This window comes from Musca autumnalis, unplaced genomic scaffold, assembly GCF_047663935.1.
Source record: "Musca autumnalis isolate F117 unplaced genomic scaffold, ASM4766393v1 scaffold_1, whole genome shotgun sequence".
Taxonomy (NCBI): Eukaryota; Metazoa; Arthropoda; class Insecta; order Diptera; family Muscidae; genus Musca; species Musca autumnalis.
In genome coordinates, this window is record NW_027411644.1 from 83705327 (window position 1) to 83726317 (window position 20991).

The 20991-nt window shown below is 32.0% G+C and overlaps 1 protein-coding gene across 2 annotated transcripts in view; it reads right to left on the reverse strand.

Annotated features, from left to right (window-relative positions):
* Lk6 (MAPK interacting serine/threonine Lk6 kinase) overlaps nucleotides 1-20991 on the reverse strand; it is an 86778-nt gene that overhangs the window by 16115 nt on the left and 49672 nt on the right. Inside the window, exon 1 of one of the 2 annotated variants that reach the window (XM_073983304.1) lies at nucleotides 9196-11362. The exons of the other annotated variant lie outside the window; for it this stretch is intronic. Coding sequence (XP_073839405.1) covers nucleotides 9196-9202 — 7 coding nt within the window. The 5' untranslated portion in view covers nucleotides 9203-11362. Of the gene's footprint in view, nucleotides 1-9195; nucleotides 11363-20991 lie in introns of those variants that run through there. 2 annotated transcript variants of the gene reach the window in all.

Genomic DNA, 20991 nt, shown 5'->3' on the forward strand with positions numbered 1-20991 from the left:
GATAACGTGGATAAATTTTTCACGTTATTGATGATCGTGGATAATATTTCTATGTTATTTTGATAACGCGGATAAATTGTTCACGTTATTGATGAACTTGGATAATTCTGTGTTATTTGAATAACGTGGATAGTAGTTCTACGTTGTTTGGATAACGTGGATAATAATTCTACGTTATTATAATTACGTGGATAATAATTCTACGTTATTTGGATAACGTGGATAAATTTTTCACGTTATTGATGATCGTGGATAATATTTCTATGTTATTTTGATAACGCGGATAAATTGTTCACGTTATTGATGAACTTGGATAATTCTGTGTTATTTGAATAACGTGGATAGTAGTTCTACGTTGTTTGGATAACGTGGATAATAATTCTACGTTATTTGGATAACGTAGATAATAATTCTACGTTATTTGGATAACGTGGATAATAATTCTACGTTATTTGGATAACGTGAATAATAATTCTACGTTATTTGGATAACGTGGATAATAATTCTACGTTATTTGGATAACGTGGATAAATTTTTCACGCTATTGATGAATGTAGATAATATTTCTATGATATTTTGATAACGTGGATAAATTTTTCACGTTATTGATGAACGTGGACAATAATTCTACGTTATTTAGATAACGTGGATAATAACAGGGTCTTATACCGCCAGAAAACTTCCTAAAGGGAACTTCTTTTGTTAGAGGACCTTCTAAAGGGTCACATTTGGTTGGAGGGACTCCTAAAGGGGTCTTATTTTGTTCGAGAACCTCCTAAAGGAGTATTATATTGCTAGCAGACCTACTACTGCTAGATGACCTTATAAGTGGGTTTCTACTGATAGAAGACCTCTTAAAGTGGTCCTCTATTGTTAGAAGACCTCCTAAAGAGGGTCTTCTTTTGCTAGGAGATCTCCTAAAGGGGTCTCCTATAGCTAGCAGATTTCCTAAAGGGGTCTTCTACTGCTAAATGACCACCTAAAGGGGTCTTCTACTAATAGATGACCTACTATAGCCGTTCTCTATTGTTAATGATATCCTAAAGGGGTCTCCTATAGCTAGCAGATTTCCTAAAGGGGTCTGCTACTGCTAGAAGACCTCCTAAAGGGGACTTCTTACTTCTGCTAGAGGACTTCCTAAAGGGGTCTTATATTAACAGAAGACCCCTTAATTTAGTATTTTATAGCAAGATGACATCCCAAAGGGATCTCCAATTGCTAAAACACATCAAAAAAGGGTCTTCTTTTACTGTCAGACCTACTAAAGGCACATTTTATAATATATAAGGGCTTATAAAGGTTTCTTCTATTTCTTCTTCCCCAAACCGGGACTTCTATTTATAGAAGACCTCTTAATAGGGTCTTCTAATCATAGAAGACCTCTTCCTTTCCGTATTATCATCCTTAATTACTATTGCAACCTATATTTGATGCACAAATTTTCAAATGAATGTGAATAAATTTTCGATTTTAATGATGAATTTTCCTCGCAATATTAGTGCGCAATAAAATTTATTTTGAAAAATATAGTATATTAATTTTCTTTTGCAAAAATAAATAAGTAAATAAAAGATAAAATATGCCCTACTTCCTCCCCTCTCCTTGGTGCCCTCTCTTTCTTTGCCACAAAAACCAGAAGCCAAGAGATTTCCAAGGGTTTAATATTGTCATTGTTATCGCGTTTGTGTGGATGTATGGCGCAATACACTGGCCATATGGGTTTTTTTCATAAAAAAGAAATATTTTTAAAATTGTATCTTTTTCATGTTGTTGTTTTTTATTATTATTGTTTAAACAATGAGTTAATTTGTTTCTGTTTTTTTTTTCTTACTGGGGAGTATTGTTGGTGGGGCTTAAAGCACCTTTAGCAAAAAAAAAAACATGAAAAAAAACTGTAAGAAAGAAAAAACTGAAACCTTCATTTGTAAATTTAAATATTGATAAATTCTGCTACTGTTTTGTTGCTGTTGTTGTTATTCACTTTTGTTTGCTAAAGTTGTTTTTGAATAAATTTTTCTGCTGGTGTTCGTTCAAGCTTGTTGTTTTTTGCACATGCTAATTTTTACTTTGCCCAGAGTTTTTTTTATCGCAAAGGCGATATTAGTTTTGGGGTGAGGTGAATTATGTCTGAGAGGGAAAGTGTATTGGTGGGTTTTGTTGGTTTTGCAAATTGGCAGATAGTTGATATCTATGTGGGAGGTCAGTTCGAAAATTATGAATCGTTTGTTTTATTATTAAAGAGCTTAAATAGTTTTAACCAAATTCTTTTGATAAGATTTAGAAAATGATTCACCTATTTGAAATGATTAATTAATTCGATTCTTTGTATAAAAATTAAATTGACACATTATGTGTCATTTACGAATAATTAATCCTTAATATGTACTCTTAAATTTCTCGTGAAATATTTCTGTGTCTGATTTCCGACTTGAAACGACTTGGGTAAGGTTTATACCAACATTTATTATCACGATAAATGGTGTATCCACGTTTTAATTTGAAGTAGCAACTGCCAACCAAATCAAGATGAAGCCATTACCATGATAATTAACGCCGGTGTAAATGTACTCTATATCAAGAGGGAGAGAGATGCAATTTAAATTAAATATGAGAGTTAACATAATAAGGAAACAGAGAAAATCAAGTCAAACAAAGGTAATTGCAACAAAATAAAATGTCAACATTTTCTTATTCCTTATTGTCGTCGTTATTTACATTTATAGTTTGGTTTTTTGTTTATAATAGTGTTTTAATTTTAATTCTTTTCTGTAAAGAAGAAATTCTTCCTCGGCGACGAGGCATTCACAACAACAGAGTGTGTTGCTGCTCTCCTCACTGCTCTGCTGCTATTCTTTGTTGTTGTTGTTGATATAATTCAATCAAAAGAAACAACAACACAGCGGCATCAGCAGCAAAATTCCCACATAATGACAGCAGCAAAAGCAACAACAACATTCAGTTTTCCCAAAGCCCCCCACACCTCACCTACTTATTAGATATCTGACTACTAATTTTTTGCATTAAACTGTTTTTAAGGAAGAGGAAGCAACACGACACACAACGGAATTCTTAACAAAACGTTTTCGTTTTCTTTTCTTTATTGTTTGTTTTGTTCGATTTATTTGCGATCTAATCAAATGGTGCTGTTGTGGCTACTGCAAAGTGAGAATGCTGTTGGAAGAGGAGGGGTAAGAGAAGAGGAGGGAGTGGTGATTGATATTATTCAGAGAACTACTTCTCTATAAAGTAGTGGAAGTATAATTTATGACATTTTCCTAGCTATTTATTCACTGTTCCGTTGAGGAAATATAGTTATAGAGGGCTCATAGACTTAGGTTCAAGTCTTCTATAAATTGTAAACCCTCCAAGTGGGATCTTCCATAGATATAAATTCTCCTAAGCGGGTATCTATATAGGTAGGAGACCTTCTAATCGGTACTTCTATGGATAAAAGAACATCGAAAAAGATAGAATATCTGCTAAATGGGGTCATCTACAGCTAGAAGATTTGCTTTGGAAGTAAAAAACCTTCGAACAGATAAAAGATCTGTCATAGATAGAACAAAGGGTTATTCTATAGCTGGAAGACCCCGAAGAGATGGAAGAGACTATGGAAAAAAATAACTTCTCAAAGGTGTAATGTATGGGTAGAAAAGCTTCTAAAGGATCTTCTATGGAAAGAATACCTCCCAAAGGGATCATCTGTGGATAGAAGACCACTTAAATAGCTCTGGATAGAAGATCTGCTTAAGAAGTCTTTTATGGCAAGAAGAGCTCCTAAATGGCCCTTATAAGCGGATCTTCTATGAATTCCTAGAGGTATTCTTTGCATAGAACTTCTAAAATGGTATTTTATGCATAGAAGAACTACTAAAGACCTACTTCAATGGAAAGAGAAGCTTCAATAACGGTGATTTTTATCGATAGACCTAGTAAAGGGGTCATACACAGATAGAAGACCTCCTAAAGGAGTCCTCTTCAGAAAGAAGCCTTAATAAAGGGATTTTCATTGTTAGAAGACCTGCTAAAAGGGGACTTCTATGGGGGTTTTCTATGAATTCCTCGGGGTCTTCTTTGCATAGAAAATTTTCTAAAGTGTTTTTTATGGATAGAACTACTAAAGACCCACGTCTGCGGACAGATGATCTCCAATAAAGGTTATTTTTATCGATAGACCTCGTAAAGAGATCTTCTATATATAGAAGATATCCTAAAGGGGTCTTCTATGTATAGAAGACCTGCTAAAAAGGTATTTTATGGAAAAAAGATATATGTAAAGAATACCTTCTGAAATGCTCTCATATTGATAAAAGGCCTCCTATGGGATATCGTTTTTGTTTAGAAGTCCTCTTAAGAAGGTATTCTATGGATATAAAACCTCCTAAAGGATCTTCTGAGGTCAGAATATCTTCTAACGATGTATTCTATGGATAGAAGACCACCCAAAGAGGTCTTCTATGGATAGAACATCTGCCAAAGTGGTCTTCTGTGGATAGAAGAGCTGCTAAAGGGCTCTTCCATGGATAGAAGACCCCTAAACGGATTTTCAATTAATGAAAAACCTCCTAAAGAGGTCTTACAATGGATAGACGACAACCTTGAAGCGTCTTTTACTGATAGAAGACCTCCTGAAGGGGTCGTCAATGGATAAAAGGCCTCCTAAGAAGTATTGTATTTATAGGAGGCCTTCTAAAGACATCCTTCTGTGGTTAGAAGAACTGCTTAAGGATATTCTATTGACTCCCAAAAAGCATTTTCTGGTTGGAAGACTTCTTAAAGGGGATTTCTATGGGGAGAAGGCCTTTTAAAGGGGTCTTCTATGGAAAGAAGACCTTCCATAGGGTACTTTCGCGGTTAGAAGACCTCATAAAGGTGTTTTCTATGGATAGAAGACCTCCTAAAAAGGTCACAAAACCGACTAAAAGGGTCTTATGTGGATAGAAGACCTACTAAAGGGGGTCGTCTATAAATAGAAGACATCTTAAAGGATTTTGTATGGTGTTCTTAAGGTGTTTGCTATGAATAGAAGATCATCTGAAGGTGTGTTTTTATGGATAGAAAACCTCCTAATGGGGTCTTATGTGGATAGAAGACCTACTAAAGGGGGTCGTCTATAAATAGAAGACATCTTAAAGGGTTTTGTATGGTGTTCCTAAGGTGTTTGCTATGAATAGAAGATCATCTGAAGGTGTGTTTTTATGAATAGAAAACCTCCTAATGGGGTCTTCTCTGGTTAGACGACTTCCTAAATGTTTTGTATGGAGAGAAGACCTCATAAAGGTGCTTTCATGGCTAAAAGTGTATTCTACGGACAGAAGAACTCCCAAAGTGCTATACTATGGTTAGAAGACCTTCTTAAGTTATTCTATGGATAGAAGACCTCATAAAAGGTTATTCTCTGGTTAGAAAACTTCCTAAAGGGTTTGCATGGAGAGAAGGCATCTTAAAGGGGTTTTCTATGCAGAGAAGACCTCCAAATGGAGCCTTCTATGGATAGGAGGCCGCCTATAGGGGACTTCTCTGGTTAGAAGACTTCCTAAAGGGGTTTTCTGTGGTAAGAAGTCATTCTAGAGGGATATTTTCTGGTTAGAAGACCTCTTAAAGGGGTTTTCTGAGGTTAAAACACTTCCTAAAGGGTATTCTATGGATAGAATAACACCCAAGTGGGTCTTATCTGGCTATAAGGCCTCCTAAAAGTTTTTCTATGGAGAGAGAACCTATTAAGGGGCGTTTTCTATGGGGACAAGACCTCCTAAAAGAGTTTTCTATGGGGAGAAGACCTCCTAAAGGAGTCTTCTATAGGAAGAAAACCTCCTAAAGGAGTCTTCTATAGATAGAAGGCTTCCTAAAGGGGATTTATCTTGAAAGAAACCCTCATAAAAGGCTATTCTATAGATAATGTAACTCATAAAAGGGGGTCTTCTGTGGTGAGACGACCTTCTAAAAGGATTTCCTATGGGAAGAAGATTCTTCTAAAGGTGTCTTATATATATATATAAAGGACCTCCTAAAGGTGTCTTCTTTGATAGAAGGCGTCCTAAAATGATCTTCTACGAATAGAAGATTCCCTAAAGGGGCCTTTATGTATAGAAGACCTCATAAATGGGTCTTCTATAGATAGAAGATCTCCTATAGGGGTCTTTTATAGATAGAATACCTCCTAAAGTGGTCTTCAATGGATAGAAAATCTCCTAAAGGGGTCTTCTATGGATAAAAGACCTCATAATTGGGTCTTGAATGGATAGAAGACCACATAAATAGGTCTTGAATAGATAGAAGACTAAGGGGGTTTTTTATGGATTGAAGACTAAGGGGGTTTATTAAGGATTGAAAATATCCGAAAGCGGTCTTTTGCAGATAGAAGACAGAAGACCTTCTAGAGGAGTATTTTATAGACAGAAGACCTACTAAAAGGTATCATCTTTGTAAAAAAAATACCTAATAAAGTGCTCTTCTATGGCTAGAATACCGTATAAAATGATCCTCTATGGATGAAATGCCTCATAAAGGGCCTTATGTGGATGGAAGGCCTCCTACAGGAATGTTCAATAAATAGAAGATATTGCAAAAGGGGTATTCTAAGTGTAGAAGACCTACTATAGGGGTCTTCAGGTAATATAAGACCTACTATAGGGGTCTTCAAGTAATATAAGACCTACTAAAGGGTTCTTCTATGGACAGAAGTCCTTCTAAAGGGTATTTTATGGATATAGAAGACCTCCTAAAAGTTTCTTATATGGATAAAAGAACTCCTAAAGGTTATTTAAGTATTCTTTGGATAGAAGAGCTCCTAAAAAGGGTCTTCTACGGATATAAAGTATCTTAAACAAAGTATCTTAAACAAGTTTTATATAGATAGAAAATCTCTTCTATGTATAGACGTCTTCCTATGGGGTTCTTATCTGGATAGAAGACCTGCTAAAGGAGCCTTCTACGGACAGAAGAACTACTAAATATACGTCCTCCTAAACAGTTCTTTATTCTATAGGCATGAATACCCTTAAATGGGACTTCTATAAATAGAAGACCCGTCTCCTTTACTTTTAAAACATCCGTGGAAGGTTTTGACATGATAAGGTCCTTAACAAAATAATACATTGCTGTGACAATACTATTACTTGGCCTATAAAATTTAATTCTCTTGAACCTTATTGAAATTATTATTATTAATTCCGACTTTTATTGTTGCTATGCCGCATTCACATTCACTTTCATTTGATTCTTGAATCTCACACCCACAAACACAGTTCACAAATGGATTATTTTAATTTTCCTTATCAATAAATTATAATTGCAATATTTATAAATGTATTTACATATATGTAATATATATGTATCTGCCCAGCAAACCAAATGTCTGATGTCCGACACATCTGAGCAATTTCGGAATCAAAATCGTTCAGATTTCGTTCCAATTTCTAAATGATTTTTCGGATGGGAAATAGTTCAGATTTTGTACCGATTTCGTGCCGATATCGGAGCGAAAGTCGGATATAAATTTCCCTTTCGAATTTCCCAAGGATTCGATTTCGCTCCGACATTTCGTTCCGTAATTATGTCAACCACTTCATACAACTTTTGTTAAGATATCGTTACGATTTCGGATCCGGCATGGACGTACCGAATTTTGTTCGGATTTCTTTACGATGTCGGTACGATTGGTTTGCTGGGTGATCAGATGCATTATTATTAATACGTATTACAAGGGTATTGCATGCATATTCATATTACGTTGTCTGTTGGTATTGAGAAGTGATGTAATTATGGGGAAAAGAAAGGCAGACACTGAAGGTTTTGAAAATTCTGCAATACTTATGGCGAAATAAAGCAGGTAACTTGATATTTATGGTGTCCATCAGAGCCATTTTAGTTGGTCATCATGTTATTTGTTTTAAGGACTCCCAGATGGTCATTCTGTTGATAGAAGGCTTCCTAAAGGAGTCTTTTGCTGATGGAAGATCACCTAGAATGACCATAGAAGATCTGCTTATGGGATATTCTACGATTAAATGACTTCACAAAAGGGTTCATTGTGGATAGAAAACAATGTGCAAAAGTTGAAACGATGTTAGTCACTCCTTTCGATAGTTATTTTGCCCGCCAGCCATTTTAATTGGTCAAACAGTTGGGATTTTTTGAAAGGAAGTATGGACTTGCCCACAAAACAATAAACATCACTAAAATCAGGACCACAAACACTACATTCGGCGAAAATTTCAAAATGATCCTCAAACAGGCCCTAAACTACACCTAATCTCAATAATATTTTAAATTTTCTATGAGCATATCCCGGCAAGTATAAACTTGCCCCTCAAAAAACTATATATATTGTTATGATAAGCATAACAAGCACTACATACAGTTAAAATTTCGATTCAATCTGAGGGTTGCTCCTAAACGAAACTTTTTTTTCGAAATAAGGTCTGGTTTTTAAAATTTTTATGGAACTTTTTTAGTTTAGCTACAGCTCTCAGAAAAATATTTTTTAATTGTACATATTTTTTTTCTAAGTAGCCGGCCTTCTGCCGGGCAGTTCAGAATTTATTCTATGGACAGGTGTAAATCTCGGGTACGGGAACAATTTTTTTTTTTAAATTTTAATTTTTTTTTAAGTAAACGGCCTTAAAAGAAGGGAATTCGGAACTTCAGATGGTCATATCTTGGAAAGTAGACATAAACAAATATATTGTTGGAATCAGTACATAAAACGGAACTTCTTTCCTTTAGCTACCCCTATCGGATATTTTTTAATTTAAAATTTTTTTCTAAGTAGCCGGCCATCGACCGGGGGTTAAGACTTTCTCCTAAGGACAGGAGCAAATCTAGGGCACGAGAACAAAATATCTTGTGAAATTGAAAAATTTTCTATAAGTAGCCTTTAACAAAATTTTTTGAGAAGGGTAGCTAAAGGAAAGATAAGCCCCAAAAACACTACCTGTGGAAAAATTTGCAAGTTTTTCCGGGAGCGGTAGCTAAAGGAAAGATAAGCCATTTTTTCTTCTATACCGAAGTTGAGAACTCCATTGAACTCAGTGTCAATTTAACAATATTATCCAATTACTGAGAGGAGAATCTTAATTGGTCCCTAAGAAGTATCTCCATTGTTAGGCGAAACCACAAAATTGTGAAATAAAAAAAACCGGAATTTGCGAAAATGATGCAATTTTATAAAAATAAAATTTGTTTGATATTTACCCATCATATTTGTCAGTTGTTGTTATTGTGGTTAATTATTGTATCCAAAATTTCAAGTACAAAAAATGCTTCTAAGCTGCAGCGGCGGCTTCTACGGAATTTCGTTTTGTGTTCAGTCTTTTTTGTTTTGAGTTTTTTATTCGCCGGTTTTCCTCTTTACAAGCGGAGAAGACGGCAACGACGATGACGACGAACAAAGTACTGGCAAAATGTTGTTTTTGTTGTTGAGAAAGGGAATGGTTAATGGTGGATGGATGGCACACAACAACACAGAGCGAGCTCCGCAATACCTTCAAAGTAACTCCAAGATAATCTGCAGTGGTAGCTTCCAGAGCTACTTCGTTAATGTTCTTGGAAGACAATGTGCCTGCCAACTGTGGTGCTTAGACTATTGCCGGCTAGTAGTAAGGGTCTGGTCTGCTCACGTTGGTTGGTTAATCAATTTGAATTTTAACCTAATTTTGATAAATTTTTTAAAATTAAAACGCAAAAAAACATTCGTCGCAACGTTGTCAGCAGCAGCAACCACAGTGAAATCGGTGGGTGGGGAGGTGGCTCGGGTCGGCCGAGGTAGACCACAAGAAGAAAGCCTCTGAGAAGAGAGTAACCAAAAAAACAAGTTAAGGCTGGGAAGCGGGGGAGAGCTGGTGTATAACGAATGCTGGCTGCACTTTGGCGACGATACTCGTCAGACTTGTCTGCTTCTTCTTGTTGCTGTTGTTGTATTTTGAAAAATCAAAATAAACAAAAAATCGTCTTCTACACCCCGCAGGCGGCACTGCAGTCAAAATAAATACGACCAGCACGAAAATGCGATAAATTAAGACCACAGCCAAAAAATAGAAACGAATCGGCAACAGAGGTTATAATTGATGAATGGATGGATAAATAAATAGTGGCGGCAATAATAATGGCGAAAATCCGTAAATCCAACAAAAAAGGCAAATTGCAATAAAATAATGACGTTATTGTTGTAGCTAGGGTCGGACAAACACCATCACCAAGAGGAAGTAGGAGAAGAAATTCTTCCGGAATTCACTTCTTTTAGCGCACGAAAAACCGAAAAATTATTAAAAGGATTGGCGAAGGAAGAAGGTTGGGAAATTTTAAAGGAAATTTTGTTATTAAAGAAAACTTGAAAACATTTTTCCGATTTTTTTTAGGAATATTTTCTTTTTCACAACGACGAACACACGACACAAAATTTCGCGTTATGTTGCTGTTGTTATTTGTCTACGGCGGCGTGATGGTGGAAAAGCAGAAAACCGAAACAGAATGTGATCTGCCGTCCGACGTCTTCGTTCGTTCTTAGAAAACATTAGAATGAAATGTAGCCACAGAAATTGTGTTGGCACTCCAACACACAAAACCAACCAATCACCAGAGTGGAGCAGCGGAACAGCAGAATAGAGCGTAATGTAGCCAAAGCAGCTTAGAGCACATGGAATAATATAATAATAAAAACATGTGGAAGAAGAAGACGAATGTGAAAAACATATCGCGACAAACAACAAGTGGCGGTGCTTGCTGGATAGTTGGCTGCGTAGTTCTGGCTAGACCAACAGTTATGATTGGGGGGAAGAAAAGGGGGACCCCGCCACAGTGTTTGTGAGTAATGTTTATCGACGACGACGAAGAGAGGCGACAAACCGACAAACATATTCTAAAAAATTTCCATGTGCAAACACAAAACCACAACCGAATCAGTGATTAACACATGAACTGAATATGGAGCAGGCACAGTGGTTTGGAGTAGGAAATACAGTGCATAAAATGTAGATATGTACGAACACTTTTGACATTTTTAGGTATAAGTCAGGTTTACGTGCAACCTTCCGATTGTTCTGACATTTTTTACCACAGTTAAGTCTCATAGTCCTGAATACAACAATATACACTTTACCTATGTGAAGTCTATACATAAAATGTAGATATGTACGGACACGGGCTTACAAAGTTTCAAAAAATCTCGTAGCACTGCAAGTCCCGTCAGAAGGCCGGCTATTGAAACAAACTTATAATTTATATGAAAAATAAGTTCGCGTTGCCGACTTTTAAACTGTCCACAGCAGAAATTCTTAAATCACTGTAGAGTTGGGTAATCTAGTTCCTAGTTATTTGTACTAGTTGCAAAACGTATGAGTAACATCATGAAATATAACGTGTGATATTAAGTATACGCAGTTAGTTCAAAGAAAAAATTTGGGCCATTGAAACTGCAAAGTGAACTATATATTTCCTTCATATAGTTCCATATAGTTCCTTTGGCATAACTCTAAATCACTGGCCGAAGGACGGCTAGGGGTCAAATATCAATATTTATATGAAAAGTTTGGGGTTAAGTAGGGTTTAGGCGCAGCCCTATGATTTCCTTTGGCATAACTCTAAATCACTGGCCGAAGGACGGCTAGGGGTCAAATATCAATATTTATATGAAAAGTTTGGGGTTAAGTAGGGTTTAGGCGCAGCCCTATGATTTCTTTCTTATCTTAGAATTATCCTGAACACAAAACTATATTTTTTATATGGGAGACGTCCATACTTCCCGAGATATGGGCCTTCAAACTACAAAAGAAAACGGCAGGTCGCGCGTTACCCCACTTGGAGAACAAATGATAGAAGGAAATAGAAAGGAAAAAGCACGACTACCCCTGAAGAAAAAATTGCATATTTTAGAGCGGAGCAAGCAAAACGAATAAGTCGACTTTGCCGACAAACTAAATAAGATCAGCCTATGACTACAAAAACAAAATTTGACCTTTAGTGAGGGAGGTACCTAAAGCTTTTGTCCGATATAGAGCTTCATGGAACTAGATGTACGTTTGGAAGGAATTTTACGATGTACGGTTCGTGCTGGCAAGGGTTTTTAAAGCTATTGGGCCATAGTCTCTCGTAATCTCCAGTCGTAATGTGCGCCGCTAGGACGGCTGTCCTCTAAAAACGATCCGAACCTATCTATTTGTTATAACTTTATATTTTAAATATTTTATTTCTTATTATTCTATTATTTCATTTTTTATTATTTCATTTTTTATTATTTCATTTTTTATTATTTTATTAGTTTATTATTTAATTTCTTCTTTTCATTATTTTATATTATTTTATTAGTTTTTTGTTTTATTGTTTTTATTATTTTAATATGTTATTATTATTTAATTTTTTTCCTTATTATATTATTTTTTACTACCTTTTTTATTTTTTGTTAATTTTTTTTTTATTATTTTAATTTATTTTTTGTTAATTTTTTTATTATTTTATTATTATTTAATTTGTTATTATTTTATATATTTGTATTATTTTTTTATTTTATTTTTATTATTATTATATTTATTATTTTAGTTTTTGTATTATTTTTTTATTGTGTTATTATTTCATATTTTTATCATGTTGTTATTTTCTATTTTTATTATTTTATGTTTTTATTATTTTGTATTTTATTTTTTATTAATTTATTTTTTTATTATTTTATTTTTTATTCTGTTATGTTATTTTTTATATTTTATTATGTTATTATTTCATTTTTTATTATTTTATTAGTTTTTTTATTATTTGAATGTTATTTTTTTATTTTATTAAATAATTATTTTATTATTTAATTGTTATTTACTTATTATTTTATTTTTTATTACTTTATATTTTCATTATTTTAATTTTTATTATTTTATTTTTATCTTATTTTTTGTTATTTTATTTTTTAATATTTTATTTTTTATTATTTTATATTTTTATTATTTTATTTTTAATGGTTTTTTTTATTATATTATTACTTTATATTTTTATTATTTCTTTATATTTTATTATTTTTATTAGTTTAATAATTAATTTTTACTTTTCATTATTTTATGTTCTTTCTTATTATTTTATTAATTATTTTTATTTTTTATTATTTCAATATGTTATTTTTATTTTTTAATTTTCTTATTATTTTATTTTTTACTACTTTATTTCTTATTACTTTATATTTTTATTATTTTATTAGTTTAATTAATTTTTACTTTTCATTATTTTATTTTCTTTTTATTATTCTTTTAGTTTTTTATTTTATTGTTCATTATTTTAATATGTTATTTTGTTTATTTTCTTAATATATTATTTTTTATTACTTTGTTTGTTATTACTTTATATTTTAAATATTTTATTTCTTATTATTCTATTATTTCATTTTTTATTATTTTATTTTTTATTAGTTTATTATTTAATTTCTACTTTTCATTATTTTATATTATTTTATTAGTTTTTTGTTTTATTTTTTTATTATTTTAATATGTTATTATTATTTAATTTTTTTTCCTTATTATATTATTTTTTACTATCTTCTTTTTATTTTATTTTTTGTTAATTTTTTTATTATTTTAATTTATTTTTTCTTAATTTTTTTATTATTTTATTTTTTATTATTATTTAATTTGTTATTATTTTATTTTTTTATTTTATTCCTTACTATTATATTTATTATTTTAGTTTTTGTATTATTTTTTTATTGTGTTATTATTTCATATTTTTATTATGTTGTTATTTTCTATTTTTATTATTTTATGTTTTTATTATTTTGTATTTTATTTTTTATTAATTTATTTTTTTATTATTTTATTTTTTATTCTGTTATGTTATTTTTTTATATTTTATTATGTTATTATTTCATTTTTTATTTTTTTATTAGTTTTTTTTTATTATTTGAATATGTCATTTTTTTATTTTATTAAATAATTATTTTATTATTTAATTTTTTATTTACTTATTATTTTATTTTTTATTACTTTATATTTTCATTTTTTTTATTTTTATTATTTTATTTTTATCTTATTTTTTGTTATTTAATAATAATTATTTTATTATTTAATTTTTTATTTACTTATTATTGTATTTTTTATTATTTTATTAGTTTTTTTTTTATTATTTGAATATGTTTATTTTTATTTTATTAAATAATTATTTTATTATTTAATTTTTTATTTACTTATTATTTTATTTTTTATTACTTTATATTTTCATTATTTAAATTTTTATTATTTTATTTTTTAATATTTTATTTTTTATTATTTTATATTTTTATTATTTTATTTTTAATGGTTTTTTTTTTATTATATTATTACTTTATATTTTTATTATTTAATTTTTTATTTTTTGTTTATTAGTTCATTAATTAATTTTTACTATTCATTGTTTTATTTTCATTCTTATTATTTTATTAGTATTTTATTTTTTTATTATTTTAATATGTTATTTTTATTATTTAATTTTATTTTTTATTATTTTAATATGTTAGTTTGTTTATTATTTTACTCCTTTGTTTTTTATTACTTTTTATTTTAATTATTTTATTTTTTATTATTCTATTATTTTATTTTATATTATTCTATAATTGCATTTTTTTGTTATTTTATTTTTTATTAATTTATTATTTAATTTATACTTTTCATTATTTTTTATTATTTTATTAGTGTTTTATTATTTTTTATTATTTTAATATGTTATTATTATTTATTTTTTTATTTCCTTATTATATTTTTTTTACTACTTTCTTTTTATTTTATTTATTATTTTATTTTTTTATTATTATTTAATTTGTTATTATTTTATCTTTTTTGATTTTATTCCTTACTATTATATTTATTATTTTAGTTTTTGTATTATTTTTTATTGTGTTATTTCATATTATTATGTTGTTATTTTCTATTTTTATTATTCTGTATTTTATTATTTTATTTTTTTATTCTGTTATGTTATTATTTTCTATTTTATTATGTTATTATTTAATTTATTATTATTTTATTAGTTTTTTTTTTATTATTTGAATATGTTATTTTTTCATTATTATTTATTATTTCATTTTTTATTATCTTATTTTTGGTTAATTTATTTTTTAATATTTTATTTACATTATTTTTTAGTATTTTAGTATTTTATATTTTTATTATTTCATTTTTTATTATTTTATTAGTTTATTATTTTATTAGTTTATTATTTATTCTTATCTTATTATATTATATCTCCATTATGTTATCATTTTATTTGTTATTATTTATCTAAGTACTTTATATTTTTATATAAAGTGTTTTATTGTTTTATATTTTATTATTTTGTTTTATTTTTATATTCTTTTATTATTTATTTTTTATTATGTTATGTTATTTTTTATATTTTTATTATTTTATATTTTATTTTATTTTGTACTGTAATTTTATTATTTTTTTATTATTAATTTGTTTATTATTATTTAATTTTGCATTATTTTACCTTTTTATTGTATTTTTTATTATTTTACCTTATTATTTTATTATTTCATTTTATTTTATTTTTTTTAGTATTTTATTATTTTTATTATTTTTATTGTTATTCTAATTTTTTATTTTTTGTTATTTTACTTTTAATTTTTTATTATTTTATTAGTTTAAGTTAAAAAAATCCCCTTTTTATCTCTGATAGTTGTATTGTGGTGTCTACCGTGGGAAATTTCTTTAAAAAATCCGCTGTGATGGTCCGAAAGAATGGAACTGGATCTACTTTCGGGAGACATTCCTCGCGATGCACCGTAGGATTTTTTTGTGATTTAGGTCATTATCTCAACGCGTATGAACCAGCAATTTAAAATAATTTATTTATTAAACGCACTATTTTATTATATTGAGGATATTGAAGAATCAATGAATTTCCCTCCAATTTTCTATTCTTCATATTTTCAAATTTTATAACAAATTGCCTTTTCAAACCACTGTCTTCCCTCCCATTTATGGCAACACTTTTCGGTAGATGTTTAAACTACAACAACAGAAAAGACAAAAACATGTGGCCGGTCGATGGTATTACGCAGTATTTCCTACATATCAAAAGAACTGGGCAGAACACGAGAGCGCCAGCAGAAGATGGAAATCCTAAAAATGTTATGAAAGACAAGTCAAGACAAGAAAATAAACATCGACATTAGCACTACAAAAGTTCACTCTCTTTTTAACGAGGAATAAACAGATAGGGTGGTTGGGACTACTTTGCAGATTAATTTCCAAATATTATGAAAATATTGCAATTTAAAAATTTAAAAATAAGTAAAAGTTTCCTAAAATGTTATCGATTAGTTTTTAATAGCAATTACAGTATACAGTAGTTTTCGCTTACCCGCACATTGAAAAATTGTAGACATTTGTGTGCACGTAAGCCAAAAATGAAGTGAAAATCGCTTTGAATTTGTTTCCGACGCACGGTGGTCGAAACCACTGATCTAGCGGAGCGAAATTAATAACTTGCAAACTAATTGAGATACATACGTTACTGAAATTTTGCACAAGCTTAGTATGTGTCTGTGGGTAATAATAGGCCAAATATGAACAATATCGGCTAATGTTTTGGTATAGCCCCCATATAACGGTACCTTCCGATTTTCGATATATTGAGGATTTAAGCCACATTTTAGTAGCAAATCAGTTGTAATTTGGTACTTAGGGTTCCTAGTGGTCACAAATCATTTCCACCAAAAATTATGGACATAGGTGCAAGTTTTGATATAGCCCCTATGTAACCGTACCTCCCGTTTTAAGGTATTTTGAATATAATGACCACATTTTTCAACCGACTTGCCTGTAATTTTACATTCCGTTTTCTCACTGCGTATTAAATCTTCTTACAAAACCGTTTTCAATACAGATTTATGTTTCGATGTATCCCATTTTATGGTACCCCCGATTCTTGAATTTTTACTTGTTATTCCATATTTATTAACATATTTAGTTATAATATGGTATTATAGTGTCTGCAAACAAAGTACGAACAGACACAACACGAAAGTTAGACATCGGTAAGCTGCAATCACAACAGATAGCCACAGCATATTCCACTCAACTAGCCCAATTGCTTAATCAAAGCACTCCTCATCCCGATAACATGTCAGCGCAATGGCAAAGCATTGCCCACTCCATGCAAACAGCCGCAAAATCCATACTTGGATACCAGAGACCTCCACCAAGGAACCCATGGTATGATGAGGAGTGTCGTGCTGCCACCGAAGAGAAAAATGCGGCATATAAGGCTACTTTACAATCCGTAGCAACGCGTAGCGCACGAGAGAGATACAGGGAGAAAAGGAGAGAGGAGAAACGTCTTTTCCGCAGGAAAAAGAGAGAGATGGAAAAGCGGGAGTGTAAAAAAATCGAGATGTACAGGAGCCAGAATGAAGTCCGAAAATTCTACCAAAGAGTCAAGCATCAAACTGATGGCTTTGGTACAGGCACATCCTCCTGTAGAGACCAGCAAGGTAATTTGGTAACTGATACAGATAGTGTACTCAGGATATGGAAAGAACATTTTTCAAATCTATTGGTATCCAATAGCAGCGAAGACGACGAAGATACCACAGTCCCAATCCCAGAAGATGGTATTGAATGTATCCCGCCCAGCCAAGATGAGGTAAAGACAGCAATAAATCGGCTGAAGAATAATAAGGCAGCAGGGGCCGATGGCTTACCAGCCGAGCTGTTCAAAACCGGAGGCGACACGCTGATAAGGTGTATTCATCAGCTAGTTAGCACCATCTGGCAGGAAGAACGAGTACCCGACGATTGGAACCTGAGTATCCTGTGCCCCGTCCACAAGAAGGGAGATAAGACTGTATGCTCTAACTATAGGGGCATAAGTCTACTCCCTATTGCCTACAATATCGTGTCAGGGATATTGTGCGAACGACTAAAGCCTATGGTCAACGAGATAATTGGACCATACCAATGCGGCTTTAGACCTGGCAAGTCCACCATTGACCAGATATTTACCCTGCGGCAAATCCTGGAGAAGACCCAAGAGATGCAGATCGACACCTACCACCTTTTTGTCGATTATAAAGCAGCCTTCGACAGCCCGCTGCGTTCAAAGGTATTCCAAGCCATGACTGAATTTGGTATTCCCGCAAAGCTCATCCGGCTTTGTAAAATGACTTTGACTGACACGAGGTCCTCAGTTAAAATAGGAAAGAACCTCTCCGAAGAGTTTGGTACCAAAAGAGGTTTCAGACAAGGAGACAGCCTTTCGTGTGACCTCTTCAACATCCTGCTAGAGAAGGTTATACGAGAGGCAAACGTCAAAAGAAGTGGCACAATCTACACCAATAGTCACATGTTACTTGCTTATGCTGATGATATAGACATCATGGGCCGATCAGTAAAAGAAGTAACTGATACCTTTATAAAGGTCGAAGGAGAATCTGCTAAAGTGGGTCTGACGGTAAACGGTGAGAAGACCAAGTTGATGGTGTCGACGCGCAATGCGTCCATTGAGCTCGGACCGACTGTGGAAATTGGTTCCTATAATATTGAGGTAGTAAAAGACTTCGTCTACCTCGGCACCTCCGTAAACACAACAAACGACATCAGTTGTGAAATAAAAAGAAGAATTGTATTGGCCAACAGATGCTACTTTGGTTTAAGTAAGCAGTTTAAAAACAAAGCCACATCTCGTCAAACAAAAATAACGCTCTACAAAACACTGATACTACCCGTGCTGATGTATGGCTCCGAAGCCTGGGTACTTGCGCAAGCAGACATGGCAGTGCTTGGCGTGTTTGAGAGAAAAATTCTTCGAAAGATCTACGGACCAATCTGCGTTGACGGTGAATATCGACGTCGCATGAACCACGAGCTGTATCTGCTATACAACGACAACGACAATATAGTTAAACGTATCGAGATGCAGCGATTGCGTTGGCTAGGCCATATCATAAGAATGAGCGATGATGAACCCGCTAAAAAGGCGTATGAATACATGCCACATGGCGGTGCACGCAAAATTGGCAGGCCAAGGAATAGATGGCGCAAACAAGTGGATGATGAGATGAAAAGGCGCGGTATTCCAGAGTGCAAAGCAACAAATAGAGAGGAATGGAGATCTATTCTTAGTTCGGCCTATAGAACAAATGTTCTGTAATGGGCCAGCTAAGTAAGTAAGTAAGTATTATAGTGTCTCCGGGGGTAGAACTCTTCCTTGCAAACATGTCTCAAGATAGGTCCATATTTTGATATAGCTCCCATACAAATGCCCAGCTAAATTAGTATTAATTTCAAGCAAAATCCCATATTTTAAAAGTGCAGTTATCAGAAGATTTGCAAATATTTGCAGCCCTAATGTGGTTATTCCGTATCTAAAGAGTCCAATTTAATTCCCCAAAAAATAATCGAACCCAAGTTCGGCCAAGTTTACAAGATGCACTCTATGGAAAAAGCGAGTACAACCAATAAAAACCCTATAAAAATTTAATTTTTTGAAAATTTATTGCTACATAACTATGTAACTCCTGATACAAAACAATTTTTTATAATTTAAGTGACACCCTCCGCTATCAATTAAAAATAAAAGTTGCCCAGTTTTATTACGAATTTATTTAACATTTAAACAAATAGGTATAAAGTTACTTTTTTAGCAACAACGTTTTAAAAGCTGAGGCAAAAAAAATTCTTTTATTTGATAGTAAATAACTGAGTGAATATTTACAACAACAAAAATGAAAAAACAAAATCTTTGTCTGCAAAGTGTCTGTAATCGATACAATGGAAAATATTTCGCAATTTTATAGTTCGATTTTTTGACTTTTGCGCCGCTAGATCAGTGGTTTCGACCACTGTGCGACGGTTCGGACAACGTCTTTCGGTACCTAACTTACAAAAGTTCGAAAATGTTTGCATAGGTGAAGTTTAACGGCTGTTGCACGATTGTTTTAAAATCCTCATCGAAAGTAGCCGTCGTCCTTGTGATTCTGAGTGCAACGATATAATTTCTTTCCAGGGCAAGTCTATGCCTTCTGACACAACGAAATATCTTCTAAGGGGGTCTTAAATCTATTTTCGAAATATTGTATATACCTCATAAAGGGGCATTTCATAGATACAAAGCCCCCTAATGGTGTCTTCTATGGTAGAAGTTCTTTTAAAGTGTCTTAAAGTGGTCTAAAAGGGTATTATATGGATAGAAAGGCTCCTAAATGGGACTTAAGGCGTATTTTATAGATTCAAAACCCCCCTAAAGGTGCCTTCTATGGTAGAAGACCCCTTAAATTGTCTTCTATTTTTTATGAATAGAAGACCTCATAAAAGAGTCTTATATGTATTGAAAGGCAACTAAATGGGTCTACTTTGGATGAATGTGCTTCTTTTAGACAGAAGACTTCCTAAAGGAATTTTCTAATTATAGAGCACATTTTACAGAACTAATCTATGGATAAAATACCTATTAAAGTGATATTCAAGGGATAGAAGACTTTCTAAAATATATTCTATGTATAGGACTGATATTTTTTACTTCATATTATTATTTTTATTAAAATAATGCAGAGCCGTACTTTTTCAATATTTTCAGACCTTAACCCCATTCCTCACTCCCCTACGTCCACATAAGATTGCAATTATAAATGTCTAATAATCTCATCTCATAATAAAAAAAACCTATAAAAATTAATTTATTATTACACTGTGCAACAGGAAAATTATTAACCATATTCTGACACCGCAGTGTGATAAACACCAAAAATGAGAAGACACGTGTCTCGCCGTTTTTCCCTATCTCATCAACTTTCGCGGTTATAGGCCTCCAAAGGTTTGAGCCTTTGATGTAGAAAGGGTCATTTAGTCAGGACTATATCTTTCAAACCGTTAGGAAATTTGAATTTATCACGGAGGCAAAGTTGTAGCTCTTCTCTTAAAGAACAAAAATTGTGAACACATATAATCCATCAAGCTTAATCTGCAAGGTCAAAATCGCCATGGTCAAATTTCTTTTAAAATTTTCTCAAGTTTTGTTATACAGCTATCAAACCGATCAAATTTG